The sequence below is a fragment of the Silurus aristotelis genome (genome assembly GCF_946808225.1).
Source record: "Silurus aristotelis genome assembly, chromosome: 9".
NCBI lineage: Eukaryota > Metazoa > Chordata > Actinopteri > Siluriformes > Siluridae > Silurus > Silurus aristotelis.
The window spans coordinates 13,605,188-13,619,106 of NC_139582.1; the positions used below are offsets into that span (position 1 = coordinate 13,605,188).

Consider the following 13,919-nt stretch of genomic DNA (forward strand, 5'->3'; position numbering starts at 1 on the left):
CATATACAGATGAGGTTTGTATGATATAAGTTTTAGAAAATAAATTAACATTCAATTAATATATTTTTGAAACATATACTTAATTCTTTATTTGTAATTATTTATACATATGAATGTTTTAATTACTTTAATTATTTACAATATATACAGTATACATTATAAAAAAAGAATATATATATTGTTTTATCAGAAATTGATAGATTTCTCACCACCTGCAGGAGGGACGGTAAGGGACGGTGCTGTGAGGATTGGGCAGCAGTTGAAGGCGGGGGCCTGCTTAGTCTGCTGCCCCCGCGACCCGAATTACGGATAAGCGGGAGAAAATGAATGAATATATATATATATATAGTGAGGAAAATAAGTATAAAATAAGTGTTGAAATAAGTGTTTGAAATAAGTGTTCAAATACTTATTTGCAGCTGTATCATACAAATAAATAGTTTAAAAATCATATATTGGGATTTCTGGATATTTGTTTTTAGATTATGTCTCTCACAGTGGACATGCACCTACGATGACAATTTCAGACCCCTCCATGATTTCTAAGTGGGAGAACTTGCAAAATAGCAGGGTGTTCAAATACTTATTTTCCTCACTGTATCTATATATATGTAGATATATACTGTATACTATATACTGTAACTATATATATATATATATATATATATATATATATATATATATATATATATATATATATATATATATATATATATATATAAATTTTCCGGCAAACATTAACTACACATAACTACACAGCTTATATTATATACATATTTTAATATATATGTAAACTTCAAACTATTTTAAATAATTGTATTAATACACTATATGGACAAAAGTATTGAAACGACCCAAATTTTCAGCCATATGTGCTTCTTCACAAACTGTTAAAAATGTTGAGAGGCACAAAATTGTATATGTCGTATTTGGATGCATAAATTTTTTCATTCACTTGAACTAGGAGATCCAAACCTTTGTGCACAAAACCAGCTCCAAAAGATCTGCTTAACATGGGTTGGAGTGGAAGATCTTGAGCAAACAGCTGTAGAGCTCTGACCTCAACTTTACTGAACACCTTTGTGATGAAACGCTGACTGCACCCCAGGCCTCCTCACCCTACATCAGCACCTTACTTTACTAACACCCTCGTGGATGAATGAGCACAAATCTCCACAAACACACTCCAAAATCTAGTAGAACATCTTTCCAGAAGAGTGGAGGTAGTTATAACCTCAAATGGGGTTTAAATGTGGAATAAGATGTTCAAAAATCACATACGAACCTTAGTCAGGTGTCCACACACTTTTGTCTATATAGTGTGTTTATTAACTGCAGCACATATTTCATATTCTGTTTCCTTTTTGTAGTAAAAATGCTTAAATTGTAAAGATTTTCAATAGCAAACGGTTATCTGAACGTAAAAGTAACAATAATAGCACAAAAACTAAATGCATGTGCTAAAGTGCTGTTTTAGGCACAATAATAAAGATTTTTGCCCAAATAAACTTCTGCTGTATTAAACCATTAAACCAAGCACTGTGTGTATACTTGTGTGTGTATATGTTAGTGTGTATATGTGTTTAACAAACACAAGGTTTTTATTTTATAAAAAGAGCATTTATTTCAAAGTTTTCCGCTTCGTAGATTGAAGCACATAATAAAGCAACAGTACAATGTTCATAAAATATAAGTGTGATGCTGTAACAGTTTCTTACATGTCGAAATACTGATATTCGTATGTATACTAAAATAAGAACTTTTAAAATTGTACAAATAGTTACCATAAAATCGACATAGAAATTAGCCGTTCTTTCACCGCGATAGGACAGATTGCTATTTTTCTCACAAGGGAGAATAAAATACGCCAAAACATTTAAAAGAAAAACAAACAAATAAAGAAAAAAATGGCGACACTTGAAATAATAAGTCATAATAATTTTATCATAATAAAATAATAATCATAATAATCGTAATAAAAAGACGTACATGTAACCAGTAGGCGTGAGTTTGATCCTCAAGAGACATTATTTGCACAATTGTACTGTACACAGGTTATATGGGTTTAGTTTGTATTTAGGATATATTTTTCGGTTTAAAAAAGAAATGCACTGCGCTGCCAGAGTGTCCATGATTTAAGGCGGTTTCCGAGCTCACGTGTCATTCATTGTGTAATTGTTCACCAGGGACATTTCTTTATTATTTTTATTATTCATGTGTTGTTCATATTTCTGTGTAAGATAATACAGATGAAATCAAAAATAATACAAAATAAAACAAATAAGACCAGGTTTGGGTTGTTCCTCCAATGTCCTGTTAGAGGCGCTGTTGATGAGGGACACGTCTCAAATTGCTGACGTATTTCTGTGTGTTGTGTTAATAAGGCAACTGTTTTTTTTCCTCTCTCCTGCGTGAGCTCATTCACAGTATCAGCAATCAACTTTGAGTACGTCGTGTCCCACACACGCGCTGCTTTGACTTTCTGTACGTTCCCGTGTCAGAGGCGTTTGTTTATTTAGTTTTTTTTTTTTTTATATATATATTTTTTTAATTCCTTTTATTTATTTTTTTTTCTCTTTTTCTCTGCTCCATTAGTTCCGTTCACGCCTACGTAAAAGATTCCTGGAAGTATACTGGACGTATACTGGAACGAAAATACGACCTAAATAGATGAAAGTCGTGGAATTGCTTATAGTAAACGTCACACAGCACACGTCGTTAGTGGAAGTGATGGAAAAGGGGGAGAGGGGGAGGTGTTTTGGATGGGCGTGTATTTATTTATTAATTTTTATTTTTATTAAATTTTTTGAGAAGACGAACGTGATCCGTCGTTAAGAGTTGTCTTCGGTTGCCGAGTCTTTGGTGCCGTACAGGTCAGCGAGTTTTTTGAAACGTGGCCCCCAGTTCTGGAGGTAGTCGTAATCCAGGTCCGAATCTGTGGTCACCGATTCCAGTGAGCTCAGAGATCCGGCGATGGAGCCCCGCCCCTCATAGCCATACACCTGGATGGAGTCGTATGGAGGTGCCGTCGGGTCGTTGTCTGCGTCGCACACTCGCGTCTTTATGAACTCGTCCACATCGACGCCGTTGCCGCCGGGTCTCAGTCCGGCGCGGATGCTGTAGCTCAGCTCGGGTTTGATGTCTTTGCGAGGCAGGAAGCCGTTGATTCCGTCGGGATTCTGCAGTGTGGCGATGTCGAAAGCCTCCGTGTCCTCCTCACCTCCGCCCTCATCATCATAGGTGATGATGTTTTCACGGATGTCCTCCTCTTCGAACACGATTAGAGGTTCTTTCTTCTGACGTCGCAGAGCCACGAAGAGCACCACGATCGCTGTGGAGGAACATCTGTTTAGTTAATCTATTTAGATTTTTTATACAATTTATTTTTGTGTTTGTTAAAATGTATAAATGTCGGCACATTTATAATATAACATATATATTATATATATAGATTATTCTTACTGCTGAAGGGCAGCTAATAAATATATATATAAAAATGTGATACTACCAGCATTTAAACAAAGTCTCCATTGGACCCGGTGGTTAAACGCCAACTATTTCATTCTTGAGGAAATGATTAATGATTAGAGCAGTGCAGTGTGATGTGTTGGGTGTTACCGAGCAGGATGACGATGCAGGCGAGGATGGCGATGAGTGCGCCGGTGCTGAGGCCCGCTGGCAGGAATAACGGCTCCACGTTACAGGACAGGATGTTGTACTTGCTGTCGCAGCTGCACACGCGGATCAGGAGCGTGTTGGTGCTGCTGAGAGGAGGCACGCCGTTATCGCTGATTTCGATGGGCAGAGCATAAACATCCTGGGTCGACCTACTGTAACTTTTCCGGATTGAAACAATTGTAGCTGTACTGTCTGTAGAGTTTAGCAAGAAAGAACAAACAGGAAAAACATCAGTACAGTGAATAGAAGTAACCAGATTGTGATGATAAATATTTTCAGATTCCTCGAATAAAGTCTCAGAACACACTGACTGTCCATTCAGCCTTATCGTCTTTTTATTCACTTTTACTACTTTACGTCCATCAGAAACTCTGAATGACCACCAAAGATTAAAAAAAACGATCCATTGCTAATAACTGAGGTAAAGATTATTAAAATCTATGTTTTATAATCAGCATTATAGGACTGCTGATATAAAAACTAAAGAGATTGTGTGGGTCAATGGCACAGAAAGCTGAAATTAGTGAATGGAACATTTATCTGCTGTTGGAAGTGTAATCAGAGAGGTGGTGGAGAAGGCCATATTGGTTTTATTCCAGCGGGAGAATAGCGGATGGATGAGTGCCAACACGCTTTCCTAAAGCGCAAGGTCACACACACGAAGGAAAGATGGAGCGAGTTCATTTGGGGGCCTGCGGATCGGTAATTTTCCCTCCCCGTGGAGTCGTTGTCTTCAGAGCTCTAATGAGACGCCTTCAGTGCTCAGACGGCGTGACACGCTCTAACCACTCTATCAATCTACGCTTATCTATTAGCTTTCTATATAATATTCTCTTTACAGATTACCATGGGCACTGTAAAGCACAGACTCGTCACTAAGAACAGGAACAAATGACTCCTGAGGGTCTCGCCTGCCTGAGGAGCGTGATAAGAAGCTGTTTGAAGCTTGGGCCATATGACAACAATCAGATACAGTGATAGATTTCAGATACAGAAATTTCTCTTATTTCATGATTATTACTGAGTTATCAGTGTATTTAAAACTCTGTAAAAATATTTATATCAAAATAAATTATAAAAACATTTTCAACAAAAAAAAGCTTTAGAGGAAATGATATTCATGTTTTATGTACTCTGATTTAATCATGAGCTTTCATCATATATATATATATATATATATATATATATATATATATATATATATATATATATATATATATATATATATATATATTTATATTCTTCAGTTGTGAGTAAAAACTTTTATTTTTTATTGACCAAACCAACATTTTAATGCTCACAGTGTGAATATGAAAATAAGGACATTCAGTTCGCCATTGACTTTGGACACAAAAGGTTAAAGGTCAGACTCAATGGACATCAGAATAAATGAGTGGAGTTAAAAAGAATAGAACTTCAGATCGGTGTCAATTATATTTTTAAAGAGTCTCTGATAACAACGGTCAGTCAGAGCGACCCAATCCATCTCAGTCACATCATCAGCGTTTGAAATATGGTGTGTGAAAAAGCTCTCGTTTCCACTCTCATTATAACAGATCAGACAGAGAAGAGAGAGGAGTTATATCTCACTCTTTCTCTCTTTAATTCTGTCACTCCACAGATGCCTACAGAGTCGTCTGTAAAGAGGGTTTATCTCTGATTTTAAAAGATTAATTTAACCCGAATTGATCACATGCTTTTCTCTTGCAGTGGTGATGTTCAGGACCATGAACCCCTCTCATGGAGCTCATCACATACTTCAAAGTGGAACTTAATGATGTGGAACATGACCATTTAGAAGAAAGCGATTTTATACAAGAAAACTTTGTGGTAAAAAAAAAAAAAAAAAAATATATATATATATATATATATATATATATATATATATATATATATATATATATTTTTTTTTTTTTTTTTTTTTTTTTAAATAAAAAAAATAATAAAAAATAATAATAATAATAATAAAAAAAAAAATTTATATATATATATATATATATATATATATATATATATATATATATATATATATATATATATATATATATATATACTATCAACTATATTACACTTTATATACTTATTAATTTAGTGTTAAAAAAAATAAAAAATGTAAGTGTTGATTAAACCAAATTATTCAATTAATTTTAATTAAATTATTAATTATTGTAGCTATCACAGAGAGGTGTACTTTCTTTTTGTATATTTCAGTATTTCAACTGTATTTGAGTTGAATAATACATTTGGAATAGGGAACCTACAGGGATATTAAATATACAGGTGTGTAGTATTAGTTGAAACCTGTTGCATGATCTAGCTAGCTGTGAAAATCCTCAAACCACATAGAGATGCACATGGAATAAGAAGTTTCTAATCGTTATGAATATCTAACCGAAAAATGTCTAATGTCTTCCAAATCTCTGATTGTAACGCAAACATGGTATGTTTGGTAATTTGTTGTGTTGTTCATTAATTTATAGGTTTATGTGCTTCTCCGTATGTGAAAACTCAATTAAATTGCATATCTAAAGGTAGTTTTTATTTAATTTAATTTTCTTCACAGTGTCCATATGGTGTTTATGATGTTGACTGTGCTGACCGTTAGAAAGCAGAGATTACACATCAGCTGAAGCGTGTTTCTTTCCTGATCAGAAGAAAACATTCAGGAGCCGTTAACATTACTATGAAATGAAACAGAAATATATAATAAAACAAATTAATACGTATTAATTCTTACTATTTAATATTACAATAATTTATTTGCATAAAAGGCCCAAAGTCATTGTTTCAAAAAAGGCCCATAAACGCCCAAATTTCATCGCTAAGAAAATTGTATTTTAAATATGCTTTAAATATGATTTTTTTTTTGTGTTTATTAGTTTATTTAAAACAAAAAAAAACTTGAAAAAACTAAAAAGAATTTCTACCAAAATTAAAGAGCATTTAAAAATGTATGCTTAAAATTAAAGTAATTCACCACAAACAGAAGCATGTGTGAATGGTTAGACAAGTGTGAATGATGTAATGAAGCATGACTGGGTAGGTGAGAAACTTCTGTCTTCTTGCTTACATTCGTATCATGACATCAGATGATTGATTTACTGAATATTAGTCTAAACGACGTTTTATTATCTTGTTCTTCAGACACTGAACTAAAATTCGAGCAAAAATCAACAATAACAAATGTGTTAATTAAAGTTTTAACACTTCTGTGGGAAAACAGACAGCATGGGTGTCTGTATGCAGCATCCCTACTCAAAAACCTCTGGCTGTAAATGCCAAAACATGGGAGTATACACTCTGCATGTAAATGAAGGGATCAAACACATATTTTCCTAAACTCAGAAAAGCCAGCAGTGTGTAGAGACCCTCTCCTGCTGCAGAAAATGACTACATGACATTTTTTTGTTTTCCTACAAATCTCCATATATAGTACATGAGGTTCATATATATATATATATATATATATATATATATATATATATATATATATATATATATATATATATATATATATATATACACACACATACTGCACAGGTGCATCTCAATAAATTAGAATATCATTAAAAAGTTGATTTTAGTAATTTAATCTCAAAAAATGTTAATATTTCTTAAGGTGGATAAAAATAAAAATAAAAAGATTTTTTACAGAAATGTTGGACTACTCAAAAATATGAACATGTACTGAACTCAATACTCAGGCACGGCTTCCTTTACATGAATTACTGCAGTGACATGGAGGCGATCTGTCTGTGATGCTGCTGAAGTGGTATGGAAGTCCAGGTTGCTCTGATAGCGGCCTTCAGCTCTTCTACGTTGTTGGGTCTGGTGTCTCATATCCTCCTTTTCACAATACCCCATAGGTCAGGTAAGTTTGCTGGCCAATCATGCACATTGATACCATGGTCCTTAAACCAGGTATTAGTACTTTTGGCAGTGTGGGCAGGTGCCAAGTCCTGTTGGAAATTTGAATCAGCAACTCCATAAAGCTGGTCAGCAGAGGGAAGCATGAAGTGCTCTAAAACTTCCTGGTAGACGGCTGTGCTGACCTTGGACTTGATAAAACACAGTGTACCAACACCAGCAGATGACATGACTCCTCAAACCACCACTGACTGTGCAAACTTTACACTGGACCTCAAACAACTTGGATTCTGTGCCTTTTCTCTCTTCTTCCAGACTCTGGGACCTTGATTTCCAAATGAAATGCAAAATTTTCTTTCCTTTCATCTGAAAAGACGACTTTGCCCCACTGAGCAACAGTCCAATCCTTTTTGTCCTTTGCCAAGGTAAGACACCTCTGACGTTGTCTCTGGTTCAGGAGTGGCTTGACACAAGGAATCGGTCAGTTGTAGCCCATGGATACGTCTGTGTGTGGAGGCTCTTGAAGCACTGACTCCAGCTGCAGTCCACTCTTTGTGGATCTCCTCCAAATTCTTGAATGGGCTTCATTTCACTTTTTTCTACCACATTATTTCTTTCCATTCAACTTTCCATTAATGTGCTTGGATACAGCACTCTGTGATCAGCAGCTTCTTTAGCGATGACCTTTTATGTCTTACCCTCCATGTGCAGGGTGTCAATGATCGTCTTCTGGACAACTGTCAAGTTAGCAGTCTTACCCAATGATTGTGGAGCCTGAACCAGACTGGGACACCATTTAAAGGCTCAGGAAACCTTTTTAGGTGTTTGGTTTTAGTTAGCTAATTAGAGTGTGACACCACGAGTCTCCAATATTATTAACTTTTTTCACAATATTCAAATTTTTTTATATACTGAATTTTAAGTTTTCATTAGCTGTAAGCCATAATCATCAAAATAAAAATAAATAAACACTTGAAATATATCAGTCTGTGTGTGATGTATCTATATAATATATGAGTTTGACTTTTTGTATTGAAATACTAAAATAAATGAACTTTTTTATGACATTCTAATTTATTAAGATGCACCTGTATATATGTGCATACATACACACTTATGTTCTCTTATTTCAAATATTCCATTGACTGATATTTTGAATTCACAGTAATAAATTGTTTTAACTTAAAAATGTGGCAACCAAAACACCACTATTTATTACTTTCACATCAAATAAAATAAAAATCCATACATTTCAGACCATTGTAAAGTTTTTACAATCATCGTGAAAAAAGTGCAGTGTTTTCCTGTTTTCACAAAGTGATGATATAACCTTTGTGGTGAATGAACAACTGCTGTTTCTATTTTAGATACATTTGACCAGGTACAAGTTTACTCCTGTAAAATGAATGTACAGTTCATGATATGGTGATTTTCTTACCTCTGTTGTCCTTCAGAGAGAAGTTATGGTTATTGGCCACTTTGGGAGAGAGGCTGAAGTGAAAATGCTGCCGGTGTGCCATTTCGTCTTTATCCACTGCACTCACCGTCTTTATGGGCTGCAGAGGGAAGCAATCAGCATGTCACGAAAAATATAGCCAAGCTCTAATACAGTTTGTCCTTGACTTCTGGCATTCTTCTACATATATATAGATACAGTGAGGAAAATAAGTATTTGAACACCCTGCTATTTTGCAAGTTCTCCCACTTAGAAATCATGGAGGGGTCTGAAATTGTCATTGTAGATGCATGTCCACTGTGGGAGACATAACAAAATAAATAAAATCCACAAATCACAATGTATGATTTTTGAACTATTTATTTGTATGATACAGCTGCAAATAAGTATTTGAACACCTGAGAAAGTCAATGCTATTATTTGGTACAGTAGCATTTGTTTGCAATTACAGAGGTCAAATGTTTCCTGTAGTTTTTCACCAGGTTTGCACACACTGCCGGAGGGATTTTGGCCCACTTCTCCACACAGATCTTCTCTAAATCAGACCGGCCTGTCGCTGAGAAACACAGAGTTTGAGCTCCCTCCAAAGATTCTCTATTGGGTTTAGGTCTGGAGACTGGCTAGGCCACGCCAGAACCTTGATATGCTTCTTACAAAGCCACCCCTTGGTTATCCTGGCTGTGTGCTTCGGGTCATTGTCATGTTGGAAGACCCAGCCTCGACCCATCTTCAATGTTCTAACTAAGGGAAGGAGGTTGTTCCCCAAAATCTCGCAATACATGGCCCCGGTCATCCTCTCCTTAATACAGTGCAGTCGCCCTGTCCCATGTGCAGAAAAACACCCCCAAAGCATGATGCTACCACCCCCATGCTTCACAGTAGGGATGGTGTTATTGGGATGGTTCTCATCATTCTTCTTCCTCCAAACACGTTTAGTGGAATTATGACACAAAAGTTCTATTTTGGTCTCATCTGAACACATGACTTTCTCCCATGACTCCTCTGGATCATCCAAATGGTCATTGGCAAACTTAAGATGTGCCTGGACATGTGCTGGTTTAAGCAGGGGAACCTTCCGTGCCAAATGATGATTTCAAACCATGACGTCTTAGTGTATTACCAACAGTAACTTTGGAAACGGTGGTCCCAGCTCTTTTCAGGTCATTGACCAGCTTCTCCCGTGTAGTTCTGGCCTGATTTCTCACCTTCCTTAGGATCATTGAGACCCCACGAGGTGAGATCTTGCATGGAGCCCCATTTCGAGGGAGATTAACAGTCATGTTTAGCTTCTTCCCCTTTCTAATGATTGCTCCAACAGTGGACCTTTTTCACCAAGCTGCTTGGCAATTTCCCTGTAGCCCTTTCCTGCCTTGCCAGGTGTACAATTTTGTCTCTAGTGTCTTTGGACAGCTCTTTGGTCTTGGCCATGTTAGTAGTTGGATTCTTACTGATTGTATGGGGTGGACAGGTGTCTTTATGCAGCTAACATCCTCAAACAGGTGCATCTAATTTAAAATAATAAATGTAGTGGAGGTGGACATTTTAAAGGCAGACTAACAGGTCTTTGAGGGTCAGAATTCTAGCTGATAGACAGGTGTTCAAATACTTATTTGCAGCTGTATCATACAAATAAATAGTTTAAAAATCCCCCCCAAAAAAAGGGCCAAAATCCCTCCTGCAGTGTGTGCAAACCTGGTGAAAAACTACAGGAAACGTTTGACCTCTGTAATTGCAAACAAAGGCTATTGTACCAAATATTAACATTGACTTTCTCAGGTGTTCAAATACTTATTTGCAGCTGTATCATACAAATAAATAGTTAAAAAATCATACATTGTGATTTCTGGATTTTTATTTTTTATATTATGTCTCTCACAGTGGACATGCACCTACGATGACAATTTCAAACCCCTCCATGATTTCTAAGTGGGAGAACTTGCAAAATAGCAGGGTGTTCAGTATATATATATATATATATATATATATATATATATATATATATATATATATATATATATATATATATATATATATATATATATATATATATATATATATATATATATATATATATATATATATATATATATATATGTACCTTCCATTTCCTCATTAATAATACATTAAAACTTCAGTTCCATTAGTGTACGTTCTGTTCTGTCAGTTCAATTTTGTAAACACTTTTTGGTGTCTGTAAATGTTCAGTTCTTAAATAAATAAAAAAATCAGTGGAAAGTGTTGCGTTTCTTACAGCTATGAAATGTGTGTCAGCGCTGCCTCATACTTAATGAAGTCTGACTCTTTCCAGCAGCGTAACTGTACAATAGTTATGCAAATTTCCCCTTTGTTTCAGAAAGAAAGTTATAGAGTGCAAACATACAATATTAGTCTTCTAGATGATTCATGTTTCTTTTAAAAGCTTTTTATTTTTAAATTTGAAAGTGACTTATTCAGTGACATAACGGCGTTTAGGTCAGAAAACGATGATGAAGATAGTTACCGTTCCGGGATTGATATTTTCACACATGAGCACTTCATCCTGAGTAGCGAACTCCGGAGCATTGTCGTTAACATCCTTTACTTTAATGTTCACTCGTACTTTAGTATCCTGATGATGTCCACCTGAAACAAAATAAAGCACACACAGCGGTGAAATGTGTGTTTTTGACTATGAGTTTGTAAATGTAAATAAATGTTAATAGGTGTGTGTATGTGTGAGTATTAATGTGTAAGCATGAATTGGTAAGCACAAATGAGCACAGATAAGTGTGTGTACAGTATGTGTGAGTATTGATCTATCTATCTATCTATCTATCTATCTATCTATCTATCTATCTATCTATCTATCTATCTATCTATCTGTCTATCTATCTATCTATCTATCTATCTATCTATCTATCTATCTATCTATCTGTCTATCTATCTATCTATCTATCTATCTATCTATCTATCTATCTATCGTTTGTTGTATGTTGGTGATAAGTAGATACCACTAAATAAGCCTGATTGGTGCCTTGCTGTGTGCTTGACGATTTTAGTTTTAATCCACTCATAAATAAAAAGTTTAATTTCTTAAAATATATTTGAGTAAAAAGTGAGATATTTGACTTTAAAATGTAGTGAAATTAAAGTAAAAGTCTGCCCAAATGAAAATACTTCAGTAAAGTACAGATACACAAAAAAGCTACTTAAGTACAGTTACAAATTGCATTTACCCCGTTACTGTCCCCCACTGATGTGTACACTGTGAGCATGAGCATGTAGGATTTATGATCATAATAACAATGTAATTAACGGTATTTTAACCTTTTTCATCATAGGGTACCATAATACATATATCTCATCACAGTGCTGGCAGGGAATTTATTACCAAACATGGAGAGAAGAAAATGAAATAGAACCTTTCTCTCTCTCTCTCTCTCTCACACACACACACACACACACACACACACACACACACACACACACACACACAAACACACACACATACACAGCAGACCAAACCCAGCTTAAGTACAGCCACCGCTTGCTCACAAAATAAATCTATTTTTGAGTTAAACTGCATTCTTTGCACAGAAATAAAGGCTTGATTACAGGTTTTAAAATGCAATCTGTGCAGGAAATCAGAGGCTCGGAGCCGTGCTGACCACACGAAAGCTGGGCAGGGGGAAAGTCTGGCCAGTGTGGCGAGGGAAAGAATGAGAAAAACAAGCCTGCTCTGTAATTAGGAGGCCCTGGAAGCTGAGCGCAGAGGCGTTACCGATCTCTGTAGCGCTCACGGAGATGTTGTGCCAAGCCTGAGTCTCCCGGTCTAGAGGCCTCGTGGTTTTGATGATGCCGTCCTCGGGGTTAATGGAAAAAAACTCCTCCAGATCTGTGTAGCGAGGGATTAAATATCTACAAAATACACAAGAAAGTAGACGTGTAGAGCATTGAGATGGAGCAGAGCAGAGCAAACTCCAAAGGAGGAAAAAAGGAACAGCAAGGTTTATAGATGAATAAAATTCTTGCCTATATAATATTTAATTAGGTAGCACTGTACATGAGACTTATTAAATTCATTCATTCTTTCTTAAACATTTTCGTTTCTACAGTAACGATTCATTCGTAAGGTAGCAATTGTTATGTGAATACGGTGAGGTCTTCTGAAAGTAAAGAAAATCTTCTTTAGAGTTTCGGAAGGAGGCTCCAGTGTTAGTGCTCTGTAACAGTTAGAGGGAAAGCTGTAACTTTCCAGACATTTTCAGTTCAGAGAAGTTTACATTTCTTTGTGGTATTCTTAGTGTTAGTTAATTAAATAGAAGTTGAGTTACAGTTATTGTTTATGTATTAATAATGAGTTCTCTATTGTCCAATCAGATGTTGTTACATCATTAAATTTGTTATGGGTTGTAAATTGTCTTTGCCCCCTAGCTATCAGAGCAGCTATCAGGAAATTGACCTTCGATTGTGAATTAAATTTTCCTTGCAAGGAGCAGAGTGTGCAAACTATATGACATTTAATAATGATACCATATTTAAAGTTTGAAGAACTTTAAGCTGCCTCTTATGTGTGCTACCTGATGGGGCTGTTGGCCATATCGGTATCCTTGGCGTGTACTCGTCCCACCACGGTTCCCCCCGGTGCGTTCTCTTCTACCTCAAAACTGTAAACAGAAGCCATGAAGGTCGGCGGCTCGTCGGCATCCTCCACAGAGATTTTCACCACTGTCGTGTCTTTGTACGGCCCCCAGCTGATGAATCGAGGGTCCACATGCGGGTTTGTCGCCTCCACCTTCAGCGTGTACGACCGCTTTGTTTCAAAGTCCACGTGCTGGAATTATAAACCACATTTCACTCGTTTTTGTGCTCTGCTGCCATTAATCAGAATGCCATGCTGATTTAATTACTGATTAAATATTGTTTATGGTGGAAAACG

The 13,919-nt window shown here is 35.9% G+C and overlaps 1 protein-coding gene across 1 annotated transcript in view; it reads right to left on the reverse strand.

Moving 5' to 3' along the window:
* Positions 1 to 1,598: 1,598 nt before the first annotated feature.
* The window catches only part of cdh11 (cadherin 11, type 2, OB-cadherin (osteoblast)), an 81,270-nt gene continuing 68,949 nt past the window's right edge, over positions 1,599 to 13,919 (reverse strand). Inside the window, exons 7-12 of the mRNA XM_083550862.1 lie at positions 13,561 to 13,814; positions 12,762 to 12,898; positions 11,502 to 11,623; positions 8,984 to 9,101; positions 3,619 to 3,870; positions 1,599 to 3,331 (exon numbers count right to left, since the gene is read on the reverse strand). Of these exons, the coding sequence (XP_083406988.1) occupies positions 2,832 to 3,331; positions 3,619 to 3,870; positions 8,984 to 9,101; positions 11,502 to 11,623; positions 12,762 to 12,898; positions 13,561 to 13,814 (1,383 nt within the window). The 3' untranslated portion in view covers positions 1,599 to 2,831. The remainder of the gene's footprint in view (positions 3,332 to 3,618; positions 3,871 to 8,983; positions 9,102 to 11,501; positions 11,624 to 12,761; positions 12,899 to 13,560; positions 13,815 to 13,919) is intronic.